Consider the following 25,439-nt stretch of genomic DNA (forward strand, 5'->3'; position numbering starts at 1 on the left):
TCCAGCCCGCCCCGGGACTCCCCCCACCCTGCCCACCTGCAGGCCGCTGCGTCCTGGCGACGATGTATTTCCGGAGCTTCCTCACTGCGCGGTCGCGGGTCACCTGCTCGTTCCCCGCCAGGCGCTGCGCCAGCTGGATCTCAGGCGGCAGCTGTACCCTTGACACCATGGCGCCGGCGGCCGACACCTTAAAACCCAGAGATACGAAACCCACTGCCAACTCCCGCTACCGACTGGCCGCGGCGCGCAACGTGTCGTCACAGACTCGCGACGCCACCCCCACGTACGCCGCCGCCGCCGCCTAGTGGCCGGGCTGCGCAATTGCAGCCGCAGGGGCACAACGCGGAGCGGGGCGGGGCTGTGCTAGTCAGACCTGTGCGCACGCGCGGACCTTTTGCTCTCCTTGCAGGGGGCATTACGCGGCCTCGGGGATGTCAGGTAAAACTTACCAGGAATGCCAGCGAGCTCGCCTCGCAGGAAAGACAGAATTAGCCAAAGAAAAATAAAATTAGTGATTCAACAAGTGCGGGGGCCCGCCCCGCGAGGGTCGTGAGATGTCCTGAAGGAGAGATGGATAGGCGAAGGATGAAGATAATAGACTCGGACACCTGCTTCCTGAACAGATGACAATTTAATGTTAGTTAACACAGAGCTTTTATACCATTCGTGAAGGAGCAAGACAAAGAAAATTCCTTTATGTACATATTTTTAAAAAGTTACCATTTAGTGGTTTTAGTAGCAAACAAACCGAGATTTCCATAAACATTTAGACAACAAGTCTTATTCATAAAGCCAACAATAATACTTTCAGTCCAATGTTCCGAATTACAGTCCTTGAAATGTCTCAAGAAAGTTTATTTAAGTGTACATTTCTTCATGTGTCAGGAATTTTCCCATCTTAGGCTTTTATGTTCTTCAGAGTCCCGTGATCGCCTCCCTCGTCCAGATGTCCTCATTACTTTTCTCTTATCTTGCAGTGCTTGTTTCTAAAGAGAACTCAAAAGAAGCTTTTAGTAATGTTTCCGAGGCCCCTCAAGGTTGCTGTCTGTTTTAACTGATCTGCCATAAAAGTGTCTGATTATTATATTATGAGTTCAGTGAAAACCCACTCTATAAATGTTAACTCAGAGCTTTAACTATTGAATTAAGTAAAAACCTTAACAATAATCTTTATCCTAAGTCAGTGAAAACAGTGTTATAAATTACTTACATAACTCCTATATAAGTGTTAGAACTTATAATGAATTCATAATGAACTTACTATAAACTTGTGCTTCTAAAAAACCTTATGTCTAAACACTAAGCTGCATAATCCTAAATCAAATGAGTGAATATACTTATATCATTTTTTACTTAAGTAATATCTAGTAACTTAGAACCAAGTGAAGGAAAGCATTCTTGATGTGCTTCAGAGTTTAACCCTTGCATATGTTAGAAAAGGCCAAACAGCATAGTGGGAAATGGAAAAATAAACCATGACATTTCCAGGTTAGCTGTGAGTACTTCACATAAACATGCCATTTTCTTCTTCCACAATTGCACAGAATTCCTCGGCTGTATCAAACAGCAAAGGTGGAAGATAGAAGAGCCTCAACTTCCTGGGCTCGCCCTGCAGTCCGGGGTCTTCGGCCCACCGGGACCCTGTCAATCAGGTGGGCCTCCAAGGCTGGCTCCCAACATCTCCCCCTTTTTTGTTTTTTAATACGAAGCCGTGAAATTCCGTGCTTAGTCGAGAAATGTTATTTTTCAATGATTTGAAGAATACTGGAAGTAAACATAATAGTAGCAAGATTATTCCTCCACAAATTCCCACATTGATTAATATAGATAATAACGATTTTCAGCCGGGCTCGGTGGCTCAGCCTATAATCCCAGCACTTTGGGAGGCTGAGGTGAGTGAATTGCCTGAGCTCGCGGGTTCGAGACCCGCCTGGGTGAGATCTCATCTCTACAATAAAATAAAAAATTAGCTGGGCGTGGTAGCATGCACCTGTAGTTCCAGCTACTTGGAAGGCTGAGGTGGAAGGATCGCCGGAGTCCAGCAGTGGAGGCTGCAGTGGCTGGGAGCGGCCACTGCACTCCAGTCTGGGCGACAGAGTGAGACTCTAACTCAAAAAATAAAAATAAAAATAAAATAATGATTTTTGATTGACAAATGAAGAAAAATTGTTAAAGATTGAGCCAACTGGGTGGACTCAAATTGTTTTTCAGCAGAATTAATGTCTTGTACTTCCTGATGAAGCTTGGAGAGATTCAAACTTATGTTGGAATGGTTTTAAATTTCGGAGATATGATTTTTAATCCTATCCCAGGTATGAATAGACTTGTTTACTTGGAGAGGTGTAACACAAATTTATTTAAACTTTGAATGACATCTCAAGGCCAATTTAATTTTGAAGGTTACAAGTTCTTGTCCTATAATCAAAATAGCCTCTTCTAATGCATTAACTTTACTTTCTAATTTTTGGTCAATAATTTTTTGAGCAGCTAAAGCTAATGAGACATTCTTGGATAACTGATCTGTAAATGTAGCAGTATGTACTTCTTTAGCTAAAGTTATGGCTGAAAATTTGCATATAGACTGGATGTAGGATTATAGTGCAGAAAGATGTTTGTTCAATGTGACATGTTTATGCAGAATGGGGTGCAGCAAACTTTTTCTCTAAAGGGCCTTTCCTCTCAGGACCACCCCAGGTTGATGGTTTGCTAGGAGGACCCCCAGGTAGTTCATGTTATGTCTTATCATAAAAGTGGGCAAAGGGAGCACCCTTTACGGGGAATGGTGGGAACCCTCCCAAAATCCAAGTCCCCAGGTCCCAGCCTCCAGAGCAGACCTGTCAGGTCGACTATGTCCACTCTGTTGCACAGACAGAGAGAAGACGTTTTCAGCTTTGTGAGCCAAACAACTCTGCCCTGACTGCAAAAGTGACTCTAGATGATACGTAAATAAAGGGCATAGCTGTGCTCCAATACAGCTTTATTTTTAAGAATAAACATTTAAGAACAGTCCTGGGCTGAATTTTGCCCAGTACCCTTGTTTTTGTCCATTCATGATGTGGCATTATGTCCTTTAATTTTAGGAAATAACTGCTGAACTATTTGGTGAGGGCGAAGTGTCCTGATGTCTGGAAGTTAATTCTGAAAAAGAAAAGTATGCACACACACACATATATATGAAGGCAAGCAAATATGGCAAGATGCTAACAATTGTAAGAATCTAGTGGCAAGAATACAAGTCAAGTGTTCATTGCCCTATTTTTGTGACTGTTCCTATGTTTCAAATTAAAAAGTTGGGAAATATTTTAGAAACTGGTTTTAGAATTGGAATTAGTTCCTTCACTAATGATTTAAGTGCCAGATAGGTATCCAGTTCTGTACTCTGTGCCAGTTACTTCTTGAACAAAACAAGGTCCCCTGCCTCATGGAGCTCATGGTTTAGGGGTGGTGCCAGGCAGTAAAATAACAAATGCATGCCTTGCAAAGAAGACAGAGCTACATGCTGTGAAAAACCCAAAGCAGGAAAAAGAAGACAACAGAGTCTAAAAGAAAAGAGTAGTTTAATAGACGTGAAATTCCACCAAAATAACTACATGAAATGCTTCAGTTTAAGATATACTTAGAGCATATACAGCTGTTAGATGCTGATAGGTAATGAAAGAACTATAGCATATTCTGTGTAACTAAAAGTAAATGTCAGCCGGGCTTGGTGGCTCAGCCTGTAATCCCGCGCCTTGGGAGGCTGAGGTGAGAGGATTGCCTTAGCCCGCGGGTTCGAGACCCGCCTGGGCAACTTGGAGAGACCTCATCTCTACAATAAATAAAAAAAAATCAGCCGGGCATGGTAGCACGTACCTGTCATTCCGGCTACTCGGAAGGCTGAGGCGGAAGGATCACCGGAGCCCAGCAGTCGAGGCTGCAGTGGCCGGGAGCGGCCACTGCACTCCAGTCTGGGCGACAGAGTGAGACTCCAACTCAAAAAAATAAAAAAAAATAAAAGTAAATGTCCTTTTTTAATGAATTAATAATAAACCTGTGGCCAGGTACAGCAGCTCATGCCTGTAGTCCCACTATTTTGAAAGGCTGAGGTGGGAGAATCACTTGAGACCAGGAGTTCAAGCCCAGCCTGGTCAACATAGAAAGACCCGGTCTCTACAAAAAAAAAAAAAGGCTAGGCATGGTAGCATATACCTGTAGTCCCAGCTGCTCAGGAGCTGAAGCAGGAGGATCCTTCGAGGCCAAGAGGTGGAGGCTACAGTGAGCTATGATCATGCTACTGCATTCCAGCCCGGGTGATAGAGACCCTGTCTCAAAATAATAATAATAAACTTAATTATTAGTATGTGCAAAATTACTCCTCTTTTAGTTAACTAAAAATCTAGTTTTGGAACCATCTATAGATACCAAAATGAGTGGGCAAAAGCATAATGAGAAATATAATACTTGCAAATGTTAAAGGTACTCATGACAAAGGGAAAAACATGACCTTTATAATTTTTTTTTTTTAAGCTGGGGGGTCTCACACTGTTACCAGGCTGGAGTGCAGTGGCCCAATCACAGCTCACCACAGCCTCCAATTCCTGGGCTCAGGCAATCCTTCTGCCTCAGCTTTCTAAGCAGCTGGGACTATAGGCATGGTCTGGCTAATCTTCTTTCTTTTGTAGAGACTGGCTGATCTTGAACTCCTGGGCTCAAGCAACCCTCCCACGTCAGCCTCCCAAAGTGCTGGGTTTACAGGCATAAACCACCACCCCCAGCCATAAAGCATGACCTTTACAATGGAGAAATCAGGCACACACCACTTGACTCAAGGGGTCAGGGCCAATATCCAATATGACCAGTGATAAGACACATGGCTATCATGCACCCCTGACATGATGCACCGAGGGCACAGCATTATCATCTTCCCCAAAATACAGAACCTCAATCCAGTCATGAGGAAACTTCAGACCAGTCCACACTGGGAAACGTTCCTCAAAATAAATGACTCATTATATCAAGGGCCCAGGCACAGTGGCACATGCTGGTAATCCCAGCACTTTGGGAGGCTAAGATGGGAGGGTACACTTGAGGCCAGGAGTTCAACACCAGCTCAGAAAATTATTTGCTTACTACTAGGTTACACCAGCGCCCTTTTAGAATGGTACATCTGGTCCCTCCATGACTTACCCCAACTTTTGTGAATCCCTCCACCCTCCAGAGTGGGCTCAGGGCTTCCTTTGCTAACGCTTGCTCACTTATAGGAGCCATAGCTCAGAGGCAAAGCCACTGTCCACTCCACGTGGGCAGCCTCTGGCAGCCGGGCCTGTCGGGGGAAGCCAATGTGGGAGACAGGGCAGTGGTTTACCCACGTGGGGTTCTTTATTTCTGCAATTATTTCCTTGGTATGAAGAGTTGGTAAGTTGGTACATGTTTAATTGTTTAAATGCTTCATTTTTTTCCCCTCAAGGAGTTTTTCAGGCTAGAATGTATTGATTTATTCTTTTATCCCAGTGGTCAGCAGCAACCTTCATTGGCACCAGATGTGCATGAGTCAGACAAAACCACCCATCAGACCAAGAAGGCTGTGAGCAAGTGGGGGATAACAGAGGAAGCTGACATCTTGATTTTTCAGCTCAAATCAAGATGTCTGCATCTTGATTTTTCTAGAGCCAGCCTTGAGTACAGATCCAGATAAAGCTAATGGGATGCCAAGCACTGATGTGAAGAGACACCACATGCACACAGGGAGTTTGTCACAGCCAGCTGCCATCTGCTATCAAGGACAAGATGGGAAGGATCAAACTGCATGAGGAAGGGTGAAGCCACCCATGAGGGAGCACACTTCTAGCTCAGCCTTGAATGCTTGACTTTGGAGTATAGGGGTTTGTACCAGGTGGTCTCTAGAAATATGACACGCTAAGGTTTGGAAACAGGATAAGCAAAGTGACTTTTAAAAATGTCTCCTTCTGGGATGTCCCGTTTAAGTCAGAAATGAAGACAGTCTCCAGTTTCTCTCATTTCTGATGGAAAGTAATGGCAGGACTGAAGCTAAAAGAAAACCAAGCTTAAACCTCTTTCACAGAATATTTCCTCTCTTTTTCCAGGGCTAGAGGTGGTAAGGAGAAAACATGCTAAGAGTTTTTCATGAACACCAAAGAAGCATGATTTCCCAAGTCAAATAACCTGGAATGCCCCACTGTACATTTTGTTGACTGGGGATAAGCTCTAGAGACTTGCAAAGCCAGGGTTTAGTCACAGGCTTGTATGCCATGAATCAAGGGCCACATGAACAAGTCAACAGGCCATGTTCTTGGGGTTGACCCTGCTTCCCATCTGGTTCTGCATTTATTTGTTTGTTTGCTTGTTTATCTTTGAGTCAGAGTCTCACTCTGTCATCAAGGGTAGAGTGCAATGGCATATTCACAGCAACTACAGCCTTGACCTGCTGGCCTTAGCCTCCTTTTGATTTATTGTAGAGACGAGGTCTCGCTGAGTTACCCAGGCTGTTCTGAAACCTCTGGTCTCAGGCAATCCTCTCGCTTCTGCCTTCCCAGAGTTGGGATTACAGGCATGAGTCACCTTGCCCGGCTGGCCCTGCTTTTAGAAACCCTGCAGTGGTGAGTCACATAGGGAGGTGTTGGCACCACTTCCCCGTAACCCAGCCCATTCCCCTCTGCCCACGTCCCACTGATCAGTATGTTACTCCCGGTGTCTGTTACTCCCGGGTTTGCCATGGCTCCTGCCACCATCTTGTTTTTGTGTGTAGCTGCCAGTGGGTGTCACGTGCTGCTGGAGACAAGGGTTCTGAGCTGCTTTCCTGTATTGAGTCCAGCAGGCATCTGCCCCCCATGGTGCTTTCCCATTTTTTTTTCTCTCACACTTGTTGCAGGGGCTCTGCAACACAAAAGAAGAAGCAGGAAAGGGAAGGGTAAGTAGTAACAGAGACAGACACAAGGGTTCACTTTTAATGTAAAGTTTCAGGTCTTTGTCCTTTGAAACTACTGGCTATGGAGAAGTCTTCAAATAGAAATTTGGGGAGAACTGGAATTGAAATTCAGGTGTGGACCGGGCATGGTGGCTCATGTCTGTAATTCTACAATTAAGAAGCTTGAGGTGGGAGGATCAAGTGAGCCCAGGACAAGTTTTAGTAAGCAGCAGTTGCAAAACTGCATGCCAGCCTGGGCCACAGAGCGAGACCCTGGGTCAAAAAAAGTGTGGTGTGAATGGAGTGGGTGATTGCAGGGGTTTAGATTTACCTGTAGATTTCACTGAGGAAAGTACATGTTGCAATGAGAGAAAGAAGTAGAAACATCAGCGTCCATGTGGGGGGAAAAAAGAAAAAAGACTCACAGCAGGGGGTGAGTCATCACAGCTTAGTCATCACAGCTGCAGGTGTCTCACCTGCTGGTTTCTTAGGAAGTCTCATTGGTGGACACAAATAACAGTGACTAGCAATTGACTACTCATTGTCGAGCTGTAGAGTGTGGGTTATGGTGTCTGGTGCAGTCTTAGGTGACTTGATAGCTATTGGCGGTGACTGCAGCAGTTTCAGGAGATGATCATCTCACTCGGTGGGGAGGAGTAGGACGTGACCACTGTCTCACTTTAATGTTTCTCTGGGCCTGATATTTTGAAAGGGCCTGGGCCAGGTGCAGTGGCTGAAGCCTATAATCCCACCACTTTGGGAGGCTGGGGCAAGAGGATTACCTGAGACTAGGGGTTCAAGCCCAGCCTGGGCAACTTGCTGAGGCCTCGTCTCTACACTATTTTGAAAAATAAATTAGCTGGGCATGGTAGCATGCACCTGTAGTTCCAGTTACTTGGAAGTCTGAGGCGGAAGGATTGCCTGAGCCCAGCAGGTCGATGCTGGGGTGGCCATGAGAGTGCCACTGCACTCCAGCTTGGGTGACAGAGTGAGACTCTGACTCAAAAATAAAACAATAAATAAAAGAGGCCACATTCCTCAGATAAGAAGCATTTATATATTTTTCTCACTCAGACTTTAGGTGGGAAGACAAGGTATTCGGTCTTCTTCCTCTGTCTTTAGGAAAATAAAAACTTTGGTGTCAGAAAATGGAAGATCATGCCATATTTCCAGGGCTTTGAATGTAATGTAAATGACAGGTAAGACATATTAGTATCCCAATAGCAATAGTAATAAGAACAATATTAACAGCTCACCCTAGAGCTCAGATACTGTTCCAAGCTTTTTGTACTTAATAACTCATTTAGACATTTAAGAAATAAACCCTTTGAAGTCCGTTATTAGTATTATTCTCAGAGAGGCACAGAGGTTTAGAAATTGGTCCTACACCACACAACAGATACAGGGTAGGGCTGGGTCCACTGGGTCCCTACTCAGACAGCTAGGCTCCACACCTGCTCTCCACAGAGGCTTGAAAACGTCTGTCTGCCCCAGACCTGCAGCACTAAGGCAGCTTCAACTCTGTAAAACAATGAACATGCAAACACTAAATGGACAGACCGTGTATGAGAAGAGAGCTCTGACTCATACTCACCATCCTGGGGCCAAGCCACAACTTCTCTTGCCATCACCCAAGGACTGCAACTTCCTTCACTTTTGTCCCCCCCCTTCCAATTTGTGTCACAATCTGACAGGTACCTATGCCCACTGCCCAGAAAAACCAATATAATGTTAGTAGTCATTGCCATAGAAAAAGAGCTTAATATCACAAAGCAGTTTAGCAAGGACGATGGCAGATATTCCCAAATTCACCTCCCCAAGTGTTTTAGACTAGAATTTTTTTTCTTTTCTTTTTTTTTTTTTTGAGTTGGAGTCTCACTCTGTTGCCCAGACTGGAGTGCAGTGGCACGTTCCCAGTCACCACAGCCTCGACCTGCTAGGCTCCAGTGATCCTTCCACCTCAGTCTTCCAAGTAGCTGGAACTATAGGCGTGTGATACCAAGCCCAGCTAATTTTTGATGTATTGTAGAGACAAGGTCTTGCCAAGTTGCCTGGGCAGGTCTTGAACCTGTGGGCTCAAGCAATCTACTCGCCTCAGCCTCCCAAAGTGGTGGGATTACAGGCTGAGCCACCAAGCCTGGCTAGACTAATATTTTTAAAGGAATACTTTTGCAGGCAGGAGGATAGGGAATGGGCACTGCTGACTGGTTGGAGATAAAGTCATAGGTGGGGCTTGAACCTGGCTTTATGCAGAGAACCAGGTTCTGGGAGGGGGTCACAGCACCAGTGGAGCCAGCTCCTGGGTCTATGTCCAGGGAGGTCTCAGGTCTATCAGAGTGCAAAGGCTGAAAAATATCTCAAATACCATTCTTAGGTTTTTCAGTAGAGACTCTCTGTAAAGAGAGTCCTCAACTCTTGGCTACGGAACCTTGGACAGTAAGCCATCACAGAGGTAATTTTAGGAGGAAGCTATGGGGAGGTGGGGTCCCTGGACATTAGAGCTGCTCCCACCCTTTGCCTGACCAAACTTCAAAATGCCACCAAAGCCGGGTGTGATGGCTTATGCCTGTAAACCCAGGTCTTTGGGAGGCCAAGGCAGAGGGATTGCTTGAGGCCAAGAGTTTGAAACCAGGCACCGCTCCCCCGGCCACTGCATCTCTACAAAAAATAGAAAAATTAGCTGGGCATTATGGCATGTGCCTATAAACCCAGTTACTTGGGAGGCTGAGGCAGGAGGACTTCAGCCCAGGAGTTCAAGGCTTGTGTGGGTCACGATTGTGCCATGGCCCTCCAGCCTGGGTGACAGAGTGAAACTGTCTCAAAAAAAAAAAATGCCATCAAGATGTGTGCCATCTTAGGATCTTCTCCCTGCAGCAGAGAAGATTTTAATAATTGTAGGACAGCCTTGCAAGGAGACAGGAGGAAGGCTCATCTCCACCTCTCAGTGAGGGCTAGGGATCTGAGGGGCTTGGTTGGACCATGGAGTGGTCAATGAGTACAGGGTGAAGTCGAGGAACAGGGAGGTGAAGAAACTGCATTCTCATGCTGATTTGGTGTGTGTGGGGTCTTCAAGCTGATTGGTGTCAGCTGTTCTGCAGGATTTGGGGATCTCAAAAACATCCTAAGCAATACTTAAAACTCTTATGATTCTAATGTCAGAGAGTCTATAGGAACAATGGGGATGCAATGCCAGTGTCTAGTGCTAGGTAACTTTTGGTCAGAAGGGAGTGCGCCAATGTACACCTTAATTAATGCTGGATTATAACTATAGTTCTGTTTAAAGCATGGCATGTAATTCTTGTCTACTGTAAGGATGGTTTCAGAAGTGGGGCATCCTGTGGGATTGATTTGAGGACATATTTTACTTTTTCTAGTGAGTGCTAAGTAAACTGTCTATGTAGCATGACTAGAGAGCTACCCAGCATAAGCTGTCATGGCTGCAAATGAACAAATCTGTTGTTTCTGTTTGCTCTCTTCCTTGGATGATTGTTTCCATGGCCATGCCAATAGACAGCAATAGATATCTCCATGTCCTGACCCCAGGAAAGGGGGGGAACTGCCCCCAAGGTTGATAAACATATTGATGTGTGGTCCTATGGTTGCGCACATCTTGATGGCATTTTTTTTTTTTTTTTTGAGACAGAGTTTCACTCTGTCACTCAGGCTGGAGGGCCATGGCACAATCGTGGCTCACCCAAGCCTTGAACTCCTGGGCTGAAGTCCTTCTGCCTCAGCCTCCCGAGTAGCTGGGTCTACAGGCACATGCCATAATGCCCAGCTAATTTTTCTATTTTTTGTAGAGATGCAGTGGCCGGGGGAGCGGTGCCTGGTTTCAAACTCTTGGCCTCAAGCAATCCCTCCTTGGCCTCCCAAAGACCTGGGTTTACAGGCATGGGCCAATGAACCATCACACCCGGATTTGGTGGCATTTTGAAGTTTGGTCAGGCAAAGGGTGGGAGAAGCTCTAATGTCCAGGGACCCCACCTCCCCATAGCTTCCTCCTAAAATTACCTCTGTGATGGCTTACTGTCCAAGGCTCAGTAACCAAGGGTTGAGGACTCTCTTTACAGAGAGCCCCTACTGAAAAACCTAAGAATGGTGTTTGAGATATTTTTCAGCCTTTGCACTCTGATAGACCTGAGACCTCCCTGGACATAGACCCAGGAGCTGGCTCCACTGGTGCTGTGACCCCCTCCCAGAACCTGGTTCTCTGCATAAAGCCAGGTTCAAGCCCCACCTATGACTTTATCTCCAACCAGTCAGCAGTGCCCATTCCCTATCCTCCTGCCTGCAAAAGTATTCCTTTAAAAATTCTAGTCGTAGTGGCCCATATCAGGCAGCATACCTACTGTGGATACACTTCTAGTGAGCTTCTCCTTCAGCTCCCCACACACCTAGCCTCCACCAGGGCACACCTCAGCCTCCTTTTGTTGACTAGGAAGTTTACCCTTCCTCTGCCTGCCTTTAAGTCTGCCAACACTACAGGGTGGGAGACTAAAAGGGTGAAATGCCAAAATGGAATTATTTAATGAAATAATCCCAAGCTAAAGCTCAGTCATTTTAACACTGCCTAATTCTGTCACATTCTCTTAACATTATCTAGCTTGCCCTCTAATCAAGGACAGAACTGGTTTTTCAGAGGTAGCAATTGATAACTGTTTTACAAACCCCTCTCCAGCTTGTTTTGTAAACCAAATTAACCTAATCAGCCCTTCATGACCTTCAGAACACAGATCTCATCAACATGTCAAAAGTTATGTGACTAACTCACCCTTCTGCCTGACATCAGTACCTGTGCTTACCTGTCCCTTTTGTGCAAAAGACTACCATGCAATCACCTTAATGACCTGACCCCAATCAAAGGGAAGGTTTGAAAAGCATTCAACCTCAAGTAGGTATTTGCCATTGTTTTGCTAAATTCTGGTCTGTCCTTGTGGCTCTTTGACCTAAGGCCTAAGCTCAGACCCTGTCCTCTACCTTGGGTAGGTAAATCTCCTTTCTCTCTCTAATTTACTTCCTAAACTAATTATATTTTCCACTCTAACTTCTGTGCAACTGTTTGAATCTTTAAAGCAGCACCAGATCACAGACACCCCGCCCGGTCTGACCTAACAGAGACCTTGTACAGCAGCCCTGAATAAATATGCCCCATCTCCTCTCACTTGGGGGAATCTTTATTTCCACAGGGGACCCAGCTCCAGCAGGAATCAGACATCAGGACCCATCTCAAACTGTAGGCCTTCAGGACAAAACCTTTCACAAGACAAGCCCCACAGAGCCTCAGGCAACAAACAGCCACAGAACATTCCTTCCTCTTCCTTTATCAATGTTTCTAAGGCTTTGCTGTCTATAGAAGAGTTTTCCATTTTTATGGGATCAAATGTGTCTTCATTCGTTACACAAGGATGGGAGTATGCCCCCATACCATCTGCTCAACCACAGCTGACTTCCCACCCCTCCACCCTTCTTCCCTGAAGTAACAGACCCACAGTCCATTTATGGGTTGCCTTGCCAGGGCTCTGCCTGAACCAGCATCCAGGAGGGGACAGGATCAGTGCCCATTTGATACAAAGGGCCTCATAGGGACTTCTCCATTCTAGTCATAAAGGACTCAGGGGGCTCTGGAAGGCCCCGGGCTTGAGCAGATGCTCAGTAGATCTGAATCCATGCCAGATCCTGGAAATGGTGATCAGAGGATTGGAAAGGGTCCAAGGGGCAGATTGCCTGGAAGCTGAAAGGGGTTCCCTGTGATCCTGAGGGTTGTCCTATCTGTGGGGTGCACATAAGTGTTGGTCATCCAGTACCCAGGGGCCCCTTGGGTACTTACAGTGCCCCAAGGGAAAACTGAGCCATGTAAGAGGTAAGGAGATGACTGGCGGTGTCACAGCTGACAGGAGCTCCCTCCTCAAGCAGCACATTTTGACCCAGAACACCTAGTACTGTCCAAGGTAGGGATCGCTTGCCAATTCCACCTCATGTCTATACTACTCTGTCTGGTTTCCTATGTCTTGTTTCTCCCAACCTGTCAACATTGTTAAAATCCCTTTTTGTTGTCAAAGATGTGCAAAAAGTGCCTGCTGTGCTTACAAAATGCCTACTGGTTATCTTGAATTCTTTCCTGAAACTCCCTCCTCCCCCTTCCTCAACCTGTGCTCTCCATGGATTCCCAAGGGGAGTTCATTCCAATTTACCAGTACATAGAAATCTATCTTATATGCTACTTTGCCTTTTGTCAACTCAGCGCAAGATGAAGCAAACCTTTAAAAAAGTGATTTTGCAATCTTATGTAAAAAAGGTAATCATCTTCTGACAACTAAGGGACTTAATAATTGCTCTTGTTTTAAGTGCTAGTAGCTAGCTTACTTGGACGTAAGTCCGTTTCTAAAGGTTTAGATCTAGCATGAGATTGTGATCAAATGCTTGTCCCCATAAAACTGTTAAAAGTATTCTTAAAAGCGTGTAGTAGGCTGGGCGAGGTGGCACAAGCCTATAATTCCAGCACGTTGGGAGGCAGAGGCAAGAGGATTGACTAGCTCAGGCGTTTGAGACCAGTCTGGGCGACTTGGCAAGACCTCATCTCTACAATAAATCAAAAAATTAGCCAGACATGATAGTGTGCACCTGTAGTTCCAGCTACTTGTAAGGCTGAGGCAGAAGGATCACCTGAGCCCAGCAGGTCAAGGCTGTGGTGGCCGTGAGTGTGCCACTGCACTCCAGCCTAGGCAACAGAGTGAGATTCCAACTCAAAGAAAAAAAAAGCATGTAGTGTATTTCAATAATCTATTTTAAAATTTAATGCTAGATAATACCACTGCCTGTATTGTAAGGTTTTCTTTATGGTTTTATAGCAGCACTCTACAAACAAAATTTTATTGTCATATTTTACATACTCAGATTACGAAAAAAAAAAGACACAGGTAATGACCCTCTGTTATCTTAGGTGCTATCTTCTAGCACTCAGTGGGGCTCCATGGGCAGAGGAGAGGAGGAGGGGAATCAGCCATAGGGGACTCCTGCTGATTTGGCCCGGGCTCAACCTCAGATGTCCCTTATTAATTCTACCCAGGTTGACACCCCTCAACCTTGTAAGCCTGTTTATCCTACACCTCCAAAGGAACCCGGTCCTATGGAAACCACACGCAGTGAAACTGTGTTCCATTCTCCTCCTAAAGCAATATATCTGTTACAAGATTACAAATAGAAAGACAAAAATTATACAGGTTCACATCCCTTTTTCTGTGACAAATCAGTCACAATGCCAGCTAAGATTAGAAAGTTTCCTAGAAAATCTCTATCAATTTTTAGAGACATTTCAAATGCTAACCCTCACCTTACACCAAACTTGGGGTAATATATTCTCTCTGTCTGCTGCACCCCAGAGGAAAAAGAGTGCATTTTTAAGGCAACACAGGCTCACGCTGACATAAAGTTTAAACAACAACCAGATAGGTACACAGTTGGAACAGTAGCTGTTCCTAGCACCTATCTCCAATGGAATTGCCAGTGGGGGGGGGGGGCAGTATGATAAAAAATGATCATATGCTTGTATATATCAAGAAAGATATTTTTAAAAGTATAGTCAAAACTATTAATTAGACCAAGGTAAAAAAAAAAAAATTACAGAATTCAGATAAAAAATTCTGTTCTTTTCCAAAAAAGGTTAAAGCTATTAAAAAATATACCAATGTAGACTTTAATAAGCTAAAAGGGCAAATCCTTCTAGAAACTTTTTCATCATCCAGTCAATTCCAGATATCCAGAAAAAGCTTCAAAAACTAAAGTTAAAAACACAAACACCAGCTGGGCTTGGTGGCTCAGTTTGTAATCCCAGCACTTTGGGAGGTGAGTGGATTGCCTCAGCACACGGGTTTGAGACCCGCCTGGGCAACTTGGCAAGACCTCATCTCTACAATAAATCAAAAATTATCTGGGCGTGGTAGCGCGCGCCTGTAATTCCAGCTACCTGGAAGGCTGAGGCGGAAGGATCGCCAGAGCCCAGCAGGTTGAGGCTGCGGTGGCCGGGAGCGTGCCACTGCACTCCAGTCTGGGTGACAGAGTGAGACTCCAACTCAAAACAAACAAACAAATAAACAAACACAAACACCAAGTCTCCAATTAATAGAGGAGGTGTTTAGGGTTTTCAACAACTGGGACATTAAAAAAAAAAAAAGACTCTAGAATGAACACTAGCATGACAAAAACAAACTATTGGCAGTTGTCATTAGCGGCAAAACTTCAGTCACCCAACAGAGACCCGGTAAAGATAAACTTGCTAAGGGGGACAGTATCTGCTGCTATAGATGCAAATCTGGCCACTTAAAATGCAGTTGGTCTCAATGTCCTGACCAAAACCTTGTCCAATATGCTGGCAAGAAGGCCACTAGAAGAGCCAGTATAACCTTTTTAAGAGGGGAAGGGCAACACCTAGCTCGATAATAGTAACCACTAACTGATGGGGCCCAGCACCGTGGCCCCACCTAGCACTCTGTTTGCCATCACCCCAGAGGATCCCTGGGTCTATACTGTCATGGCTGGGGTCCAAATTAATTTCTTGATCAATATTGGGCCTAAGTTTTCAACCCTAACTGCTCATGCTGGATCTCTTTCTCCTAAAATCTGCTCCCTAGCAGAAGTGAGGGCTGTTCCAAGAGTTAGACATTTCACCTATTCTCTAGTCAAAAGTTACTTAAAAAAAAAAAAAATTCACTGGGCTCGGCGGCTAGCCTGTAATCCTGCGCCTTTGGGAGGTTGAGGTGAGTGGATTGCCTGAGCCCACGGGTTCGAGACCCACCTGGGCAACTTGGTGACACCTCATCTCTACAATAAACCAAAAATTAGCCGGGCGTAGTAGTGCACGCCTGGAGTTCCAGCTACTTGGAAGGCTGAGGCGGAAAGATCACCGGAGCCCAGCAGGTCATAGCTGTGGTGGCCAGGAGCGGCCACTGCACTCCAGTCTGGGCGACAGAGTGAGACTGCAACTCAAAAAAAATAATAATTCAAATTATAATTATAAAAAGTTATCTATAAAAAATTAAAAACAAAAAGCACAAAATTAAAAAAGTTATTGATATAATGTTTTTAATAAAAAGGACTAAAAATAATTTTATATTAAAAAGATCTTGTATAATAAATTTTTGTCCTACAATAAAATAACTGGTTGTTTATATATACATATAAAATACAGAAATAAAGGACTAAACCTTACATATATGTCAAAAAGCCAATATATGTAAGGTTTATAGAAAAATATATTTAAAAATTATATAAACAATTAAATTTGCAAAAAAAATTTTAGTTATTTCAATAAATTAACCACTAATACACTGATGTTAGGTCAAAATGCCATTGTCACTAAAATCTTTTTCAGACTTTACCTACCCAGGCCATCATTATAATCAACTATAAGACTCTGACAAGTGTCATTCAGTGCAAATTGGTAACAACTTTAAAATCTTATCACTAGCCGGACTTGGTGGCTCAGCCTGTAATCCCGTGCCTTTGGGAGGCTGAGGTGAGTAGACTGCCTGAGCCCCGGGGTTCGAGACCCGCCTGGGCAGCTTGGTGAGACCTCATCTCTACAATAAATAAAAAATTAGCTGGGCGTGGTAGCGCGCGCCTGTAGTTCCAGCTACTTGGAAGGCTGAGGTAGAAGGATTGCCGGAGCCCAGTAGGTCGAGGCTGCGGTGGCAGAGAGCGGCCACTGCACTCCAGTCTGGGCGACAGAGTGAGACTCTAACTCAAAAAAAAAAAAAAAAAAAAAAAAAAATCTTACCACTTTTAAAGAACTTCTTGCTGGGCATGGTGGTTCACACCTGTAATCCCAGCACTTTGGGAGGCCAAGGCAGGAGGATTGCTTGATCCCAGGAGTTTGAGACCAGTCTAGGCAACATAGCAAGACTTTGTCTCAACAACAACAACAAAAAAATCAGAGAATTAGCCAGGTGTTGTAGTACATGCCTGTAGTCCTTGCTACTTGGGAGGTTGAAGAGGAAGTGATACGGAGACCTGCTATTGTCTGTCCATATTGCCACAACCCCTAGAGGACACAGCAGGTGTTGTGCAAGTGGGCTTGCACTTACCCACATTCCTGAGAGTTAACAAAAGGATTGCTTCCTCTTCTCTCCTATGCACTCCGAGTAAATAACTTCAAAGAATCCTTAACTTCCTTGATGACTGTGCCCAATTAACAGAGGTATAAATCCCCATTTACTCCCCCCACTTTTTTTAGTAGTCATAGGCTTGAATAATATAGTATCAAGGCAATCGTAAGTCTTGTGATTTGTATAACTTTTGCGTTTAGCAACATGTAGTAATATATGTCTTAGGTCTTGTTAACTCCCTTTACTCTGTGGGAAGCTTAATTAACGCTTCTGCTAGGTGTAACTGACAAGAAGCTGTGAGATACCTCTGGTAACCTGTGCCAGGAAATGTGGGCCATAAAAGTCATTATTGACAGCATGTAGCTGTAACTTAAGTTCTATACAATGCTCTGTCAGTCACATAATCAATGTTATAGGTACCAACAACCCTGAACTTCTAAAAACAGACTGTAAAACTTAAAGAATGAGCAGAACCATTGTAGCCAAGAGCTAGGCTGTGCTTCCTGGATTCAAATTCAGAAATAAACTTCTTTCCACCAGTTCCCTGCCTCTCAAGTTATTGGTGTGGAGGGTTAGCAGCGAGGGGACCTGGAGGGAAGGGACCGGACTCACTGAGGGGTAGGATCTTTCTGAAAAGTTGGTTTTGACAGGAGGCTCCTAGCACAGACCGCCCCCTCTGCCCCTTCGTCCCAAATTAGGCAAGGGACCCCTCTCTTGCAAGGTGGTCCCGTGTAGCCTAAATACTAAAACCAGATCCCAACACAACCAAGCCCCTTTCTCATGCTTCTTTTCCGTCCCACCCAGCTTGGGTCCCCTAGGAACTGGGCTCTCTGTCCACTCCTGTCAGCCTTCACTGTGTTCCTGGTCACATGCTGTGATGTCCACTGCAGCCCGCACACCTTTCTCTCACCGCTGCAAGAATGCACCCATGCAGGACTCCTCCCCTCCCTTGCCCCCACTGCTTGGGGGCCAGGACGCCCGCAGGGCTGATCCTCAGGCCACGCCAGGCCGCGCCCGCATCCCGTGCTCGTGACTCTGTGCACAGGGAGGACGACACCAATCTGGGGGGGGGGGAGACGCTCTCTCCCGGACATCGGCCGTTCGCCCAGAGACGGAGCCCGTAGGGTATTGGCGACCAGATTCCTCCCCAAAGCCCTTGTACTGTGTCCCTGTACCAGCCCCCATTCCTGTGGGGTGACGTGGACCTTGCAGCGGCTCGAAACCAAGGTTATGTCCCCCGCGTCTTGGTTTCGTCCCCGCATCACGTGATCTCACGCCTGCCCAGGCGGAAGGAGCCACCACGGGTTCACTGCTTCGGCGTGTCCCGCAGGCCACCCCCTCCGCTAGTGCCTCTCGCTGAGTCTGTTCCCTTCCCTTCAGGTCCCCTCGCTGCGTTCCTTCCATTGCCGTCGAGATGATGTGCGGGGCGCCCACCAGCACACAGCCCGCCACGGACGAGATCCAGCATATTGCTGACCAGGTAGGGATGGGGTGAGCCTCCCTGAATCATGGGGGGACCGTGGAAGAGCCGGGACGTCCTGGCCTAACGCCTCCCGGGAGCCTGGGCTGGTCGAGGACGGAGAGGACAGGGAGCCGGGCGGTGCTCAGGGAGCCTGAACGCTGGGTGGGGTGGAAGCCGCCCCATCCCGGTCATGGGCGTCCGGGGCACCGCGGGGCCGGGGTTTGCGGAGCGTGGGGGTCTGGAGGAGGACGCATAGAACAACCGCTCCGGCTGGAGCAGGAGTGCCAGGTCCAAGGGCCTGTTGTGTCGGTCCTGAAGTTGGCACCCGGGCTGTGGTTGTGCAAGGCTGTCCCTCTACTCTAGAAAATACGCACCTAGGCATTTAGAAGGAAAGGGTCATAGCATGGAATGCTGTTAGTGAAGTTTCTTCTGACCCCTGTTAAAGACGGGAAGGCACACTTGATTCAGGACCGTCACCATGGGTGTAGTTTTGGAGGCTTGGGGGCTTTGCAGTTGGGAGAGAGATCAGGATCAACTCCAGATACAGGAAGGGCCAGGGGGGATTTGTGGCCAAGGAGCAGCATGGGGGTCAGTAGATGGAAAATTCCCAAGAGGAAGCTTCAGGGGAGAGGGGGACTCTTGCTGAAAACAGGCCAGTGTGAGCAGATGTCACCTGAGAACAGTGTAGGCTGTGGAGCCTGATCAGATCTGAGGCTGATCAGCATTGAGGACGGGAGGTTCTTGCTAAAGTGATAGAGGGTTTTTTGTTTCAACGGGATTTGACAAGGGATTGTGTGGGTGGGGTTAGGAGGAGTTTCTGGGGCCTGATCTGAGTTTGCCCAGAAAGAATCTTTGTCAAGTCTGGGTGTGGTACCTCACACCTTTGGTCCCAGTACTTTGGGAGGCCGAGGCAGGACTGGTTGAGCCCAGGAGTTTGGGGCTGCAGTGAGTTATGATCACACCACTGCACTCCAGCCTGGGCAAAAGAGCAAGATTCCCACAGGACCCTTCCTTAAAAAACAGACAAACAAACAAACAAAAAAACTAGCTGGGCTTGGTGGCTCACATCTGTAATCCCAGCACTTTGGGAGGTAGAAGCAAGGGGATTGACAGAGCCCACAGGTTCAAGACCAACCTGAGCAACATGGTGAGACCTCGTCTCTACAATAAATCAAAAAATTAGCCGGGCATGGTGGATGTGTCTGTAGTTCCAGCTACTTGGAAGGCTGAACCAGAAGGATTGCCTGAGCCTAGCAGGTGGAGGCTGCAGTGGCCATGAGCTTGCCACTGCCCTCCAACCTGGGTGGCAGAGTGAGACTCCGACTCAAAAAAAAAAAAAAGAAAAGAAAAACATATGGTCTTTGTCAATACTTACAATTACTTGTTAATACTTACAACTGGGTTGGGATGGGGTGAGGCTCCCTGAATCCTGGAAGGGTCCATGGAAGAGCTGGGACAGCCTACCCAAAAGCCTCCTGGAAGCCTGGGCTGGCCGAGAACGGGAAGGAGAGGGAGCTGGGCCAGGGTGACCCCCTTCTCTGAGCTCTGGGTAGAATGGAACAGCCCCCATTCCTGTGGGGTGATGTGGCCCCTGCAGCAGTCCACTTCAGTTTTTCTAGTTGAGGGAAAAAAATCTGAGAGAGAGTCAGAGAGCTCCCACATTATCAGGCTCATGGGGTATAAACCTCAGTGTATCTACATGAAGAGTACCCCAGAGTCCTTTCTGCTAGGCTTATTCAAGCACTATTTCAAACTTTACAGTTCAAGTTAAAACACACAAAAAAGTGAAAACACAAAAACCAAAATAAAATCTTGACTGGGTTGCAGAGGACAGCCCCTGGAATTGCCTGACCTCCCTGTGCTGTGTCCTCACCTGTCATATGGTGTCAGAAGGCACGGTAGCAGCACAGATGGTTCTGATGAAGGTTGGGCGACAGCACTGCACATATGAAGCCCTTAGTGTTGTGCATGAGTCAGGTCGTCACTATTTGTCAGCAGTTAGTTCTTTAAACACAAGGGAAGGTTCAGGACATACTAAGGCTCATGTTTTGAGTAGGAAAAGCAAGAATGAAACAGACTTCTTAATTTTCCTTCCTGCTGCTGCTTGCTAAACCAGGTGACATGTGGACAGCCCATGATGTCACCACTCAGGTGGTTTTGACCATCTGACCGCAGGAAAGGGCCATGAATCAGTACCATGAGACTTTTGAAAATGAGGAATTTGTTCCAAACACACATGCCTAGACCACTTGTGTGAGCCCTGCCTGGAAAAGGGGTTCCTTTTTCCACATAGCTGCTCGCAGAAGCCTAGCCCTTCCTTACCAGTTTCCCAACCTTGGGTCTAAGAAATCCCTCCTGTCACTGGGAACTTGGAATAATTTCTTGCTGCAGCCAGAAGAGTTGCTGTGTCAAAGTGACCTGTGAATGAGCAGCAGCCATTGCTACTGGAAGAGATTTTTTTTTTTTTTTTTGAGTTGGAATCTTACTCCATCTCCCAGGCTGGAGTGCAGTGGCACACTCATGGCCATCCCAGTGTCGACCTACTGGGCTCAGGTCATCCTACTACCTCAGTCTTCCAAGTAGCCCGAACTACCTGTGCGTGCTACCACACCTGGCTATTTTTAAAAAAAATTTATTGTAGAGATGAGGTCTGGCCGAGTTGCCCAAGCTAGTCTGGAACCTGTGGGCTCGGGCAATCCTCTCACCTCAGCCACCCAAAGTGCTGGCATTACTGGCTTGAGCCACTGTGCCTGGCCCTAGTAGAGATTTTAAGGGAGGAACTCACAGGGCCGTCCATGAGCTAGGTGATCTCTAAGGAAGTGAGGAGGGGGCATGGATACCTACTGGGCACCTTATAGACTTCTTGCAAGAGCACTCTGTGCTGAGTGTGCCTCCCCTGGGTACATGAGAGCAGAAACCAGAGACTGACCCAAAGGAGTCAAGTCTTCTGGTCCAGTGCATGGGGGAATGTGACCCAGTCCAGTCCCTGTGTCTGCCTACCCCTCCAACCTCTGCAGTCTGGTAACATGCAACTTTCTCACTAACCTTTGCCCATTCATCACTCCCTTGACAGTAGACCGGTCCACCTTGCTTCCTGAACATGGTGTGGGTGTGCTGCCCTCCAAGGCCTCTCTGTTCCCTCCTCCACAGTTCTGTTGGGCTCCTCACCATGCCTTCAAGCTTTCCTGCTTCTGAAACCAGGAGAGAAGAAGCAATTCCTCACTTCTTGGGCCTCAGTTAGTTTGTTGGTGTTACTTAGGCCAGTCATTACCTGGGGCGAGAGCTTGCACAGAGAAGAATGCTACAGCTTGGGCTTCAGCCACAGGCAGGCCCTGTCCCCAGTACAGCTTGAGCATAGCAGCATATGGGAACTGGCAGCGGGATGAGGCCTTCTCTCCATCCTCAGGCCTTCCAGCTTGGACTCCAATCCTCACCTCTCCATGTCTGTCTCCAGCAAGGGTCCCTCCCTGAAGGCACCAGGAGATGACAGAGCCTTAGGTCACATTGCCCCAGTGACACAGTTTATTTCTCAACTAGCATGCTTCCTGCCACTTTGGTTCTTTTTTTTTTTTTTTTAAACTAAATCCTTAATTCTCAGGACCAGCCTAGTCACTCTGGCACAAAGTCAGTACACTCCAGCGCCTCCCAGTTAACCTAGATAGCAGCCAGAGGACTTTAAACTACAGGAGATTAAATAATTCTTTTAAAAGACAATTGCTCTTTCCTTCAGGTGATCAGCGCCTAAAAGGCAGGGTTGAGTCACAAGCACATTCTGTTTGACATTAAGTTTAGAACCAACCGATGCCCTGCACTCTGCATCCTAAGAAATCATCTCAACATGCAGGTCATGTGTCATCACTGCTGCATTCTCTGTTACAGCAAAAGTCAGGAAAGACATAAGTGCCCAGAGCTGGGGAGGAGTTACTAGAACTAAAGCAGGTCCACGAAATGGAGGATTACAGTTAATCTGAGATTATATTTAACTTAAACTATTCTATCTAAACAGATGAGTTAAAACTGATATACAGTCTTTCAAATGAACTGTTGGCATGTTAAAAAGCAAAAAACAAACAAAAGTCCAATGTATGATCCTGGAGGCACCTCACCTGTGAGTATGTGATGCTAAAAATATAAAAATGTCCGATACCTAGAAAAAAGGGCAGATAACGTGCTGAAGGAGGATCATGTGAACTCTGGAAGAACAAATAGGGTGCCAGCTTTTTCCCTCTTTACTATTGGTGCTTGCAGCTTAAATGTCCCCTTGGTCGTAAGGTGTGGGGGTTCCTTCAGCAGGTGGAAGCCACTGATCATTCCATTATCTCTCCCCACCCCAGGTGAAGTCCCAGCTTGAAAAGAAGGAAAATAAGACGTTCCCTGTCTTTAAGGCGATGTCCTTCAAGAGCCAGTTGGTCGCGGGAACCAACTATTTCATCAAGGTGAAGTATGGGCACAAGGGGGCCTGACCCGGGTGGGTGTGGGTAGACAGCAGCTGGTGCAGGCCTAGCTGGAGTGGGCTCAGGTGCTGAGCAGAGGTTTCATGGGAGTCCTGTGGCTGGCCCCTAAGATGAGCATCACACTGTGTATGTACTTCACAGAAGGACTGAGGCTTTTGGGCAACTAAGAATGCTGATGGAACAGATGTGGGTCCGAGGGTACCTTCTGCACTTGAAGGATCTCAGGACAGCACCTGTTTCCCCATTCAGTGGAGAAGAAGACTTGGGATCAGAGGCTCCACTGACGCAATTTTCCCTTTGCAGGTTCACGTTGGTGGTGATGTTTACATTCACCTGAGAGTATTTCGAAGTCTGCCTCATGAAAACCAGGCCTTGACATTATCTGACTACCAGACCAACAAAGCCCAGCATGATGAGCTGAGCTATTTCTGATTCCTATTTTGAATAAGGCCTTTCCTTCATCCTTGACTGATACTTTGAGGATCCTTTGTCCTCCCTGGACACGCATGTGGGTCGTCACATGAACTTTCTGCTGCACTGCTCAGGATGAAGGGGCAGGACTCAACGGCTTCTCTCACACCTTTCTTCTTCAATTTCCTGCACTGTTTTTTTTTTTTTCCGAGTCAATTTTCTTAATGCCACGATTTCCCAGAGTGCTGTATTTTCTCTTTAAATATATACATCGTTAAGTCTGTACATGTTGCCTCCTTTGTTTTGGGTTTTTTTTCTTCATCAGAAACCAAAGTCACAACACAGATGTGCCCAGAAGGTAAGAGTGGCTCCACTGAGAGTATCCATCACATTCTTTCCAGCCGGCATGACTCAGCTCGTGGAGCCCCTGGTGCTCGTATAGAAGGCATCTTGGGAAGAGCATATCTATTTAAAAAATTTCTTCTGGGCTGGGCACTCTGGCTCATGACTGTAATCTCTTCTCTTGGGGAGGCTGAGACAGGGGTATCACTTGGGCCCAGGAGTTTGATGCTGCAGCAAGCCATGATTATACCACTGCATTCCAGGTTGGGGATAGAGCAAGACCCTGTTTAAAAAAAAAATGCTTTCTGGTTTTCAAAAGAAGTTACTTCCCCTACAGTAGACTCTGTCAAGTGGTTTCCCACCTGTGATTGTGTTAAACAGGACAGAGAGTGGTCCACACACTCCAAGAGCGCAGACTGCTGGTGATTTTTCTGTGCTCAAGGTTGTGATGTGGAATGTCTTCCTGAGGGTCTCCTGAATTGCACTTGGCTTCTGACGTGGTGGCCAGGTCCGCAGCTGCAGGATTCAGGTTGTCTTGAGGGTGAGGGCCATGAGAATCATGAGGGGCCTAATAGGCACTCCACAGCTCCGCAAGTGGCAAGAGAATACTCTGAGTAATGAGCTTACGTGGTCTTTTCTCTTTACATGAACTCTAAGCATAAACTTGGATAATGTGCAAACCAGAATCAAGCAATTGGGCACTCAAGGAAGAATTGATGTATTTCCCAAGTGGAAACTTCCAGTGGGGGAGATGTGGATTTAGGTCCTATGAAGAGGCAAGAACCCATCTTCAACAGGAAGGGAGCAGGAGTCCCATGCGGCCCTGAGTGGGAGAAGCTGAATTTAGGGTCAGAAACACATCGGAAGCAGGAAATACCAGTGTCATCATAAACAGGAAATGAAAGACATACCTGATGCTGCAGTCTGAATTAAATATATAAGTTGATGAAGGGATACATTATTCTGATGATGTCTCTTTCATCCATGAACATGCTTCCTTCCAAAGCATCAGAAGCAGTAGCTGGAAACCTGACATTTCAGGTTTTTTGGGACAAAAATCACCTGTTACTATACATGGAGCTGGTTGCTGTTTTAACTCCTGCCCTCTGAGAAGGGGTTGGGATCTTAAGTGGAGGTGAAGTCAGCCTGGACCCTCCTGATACAGCCCAGGGGTGACAGCTCATGGACAGGCAACTGCACCAAGTGCTCTAAGGCAGACATGCTCCCAGGAGTGGTAACAGGTACTAAGGGATGGGCACAGAAGGCTCCTGGGAGGAGACCTGGGGCTTGAGGAGGAGGAGGTAGCTAGAGGCCAAGGGGGGTAGGAGTGAGACTGTCCAGTCAGTGGCAGAAGGGAGAAAGACTCACAGGTCTGGCAAGAGCAGTGCCTTCAGGGAGGACAGCTGGGGGAGCCTTGTTGCCAGGGCACTGAGGTGGCTGTCCTGGAGCCATCTGTCCTGGAAGGGAGCCCAAGTCTAGGACCGGGTGCCCAGCAGTCTGGAGGTCAGAACAGCTGTGATCCTGACTGAAGTCAGTGGATCCCAGGGCCCGGTGGTTCCGGTCCTCTCCCAGCCTGTGCACAGATAACAGGCTGCTGACATACTAACAAGAAAGTCAGAGCCTGACCCTGCGTTGGTGACAGTATGGAGGTCTCACTCTTGGTTCTTACAAGCCTGTTTCCCCTAAATTGTCCACCTCAGCAATGCTAAAAAATGGCACCAGGTGCCAGGGCAGAGTCCCACCCCCAGGATAGCTCCCACCCCAGC

The 25,439-nt window shown here is 46.7% G+C and overlaps 2 protein-coding genes across 3 annotated transcripts in view; one reads left to right on the top strand and one right to left on the bottom strand.

Moving 5' to 3' along the window:
* The window catches only part of LOC103259192 (ribosomal RNA processing protein 1 homolog A), a 15,417-nt gene extending 15,196 nt beyond the window's left edge, over positions 1-221 (bottom strand). Inside the window, exon 1 of one of the 2 annotated variants that reach the window (XM_008056857.1) lies at positions 37-221. In XM_008056857.1, the coding sequence (XP_008055048.1) occupies positions 37-169 (133 nt within the window). In that variant the 5' untranslated portion in view covers positions 170-221. The remainder of the gene's footprint in view (positions 1-36) is intronic. The other variant, XM_021711752.1, reaches the window with a different exon arrangement.
* An 18,052-nt stretch (positions 222-18,273) lies between these two features.
* Positions 18,274-23,616, top strand: CSTB (cystatin B). The gene is made up of 3 exons (XM_008056859.1): positions 18,274-18,484; positions 22,801-22,902; positions 23,224-23,616. Exons 1-3 carry the CDS (start codon positions 18,419-18,421, stop codon positions 23,350-23,352), a joined length of 297 nt encoding a protein of 98 aa, XP_008055050.1. The 5' UTR covers positions 18,274-18,418; the 3' UTR covers positions 23,353-23,616.
* Positions 23,617-25,439: the final 1,823 nt, after the last annotated feature.

The sequence above is a fragment of the Carlito syrichta genome, unplaced genomic scaffold (assembly GCF_000164805.1).
Source record: "Carlito syrichta isolate Samal-C Ts95f unplaced genomic scaffold, Tarsius_syrichta-2.0.1 Scaffold302559, whole genome shotgun sequence".
NCBI lineage: Eukaryota > Metazoa > Chordata > Mammalia > Primates > Tarsiidae > Carlito > Carlito syrichta.

Coding starts and splice junctions, on each gene's coding strand:
- CSTB (XM_008056859.1), top strand. CDS start 18,419: ATGATGTGCGGGGCGCCCACCAGCACACAGCCCGCCACGGACGAGATC. Junction 18,485..22,800: donor TCCAGCATATTGCTGACCAG/GTAGGGATGGGG, acceptor TCCCCACCCCAG/GTGAAGTCCCAGCTTGAAAA. Junction 22,903..23,223: donor GAACCAACTATTTCATCAAG/GTGAAGTATGGG, acceptor TTCCCTTTGCAG/GTTCACGTTGGTGGTGATGT.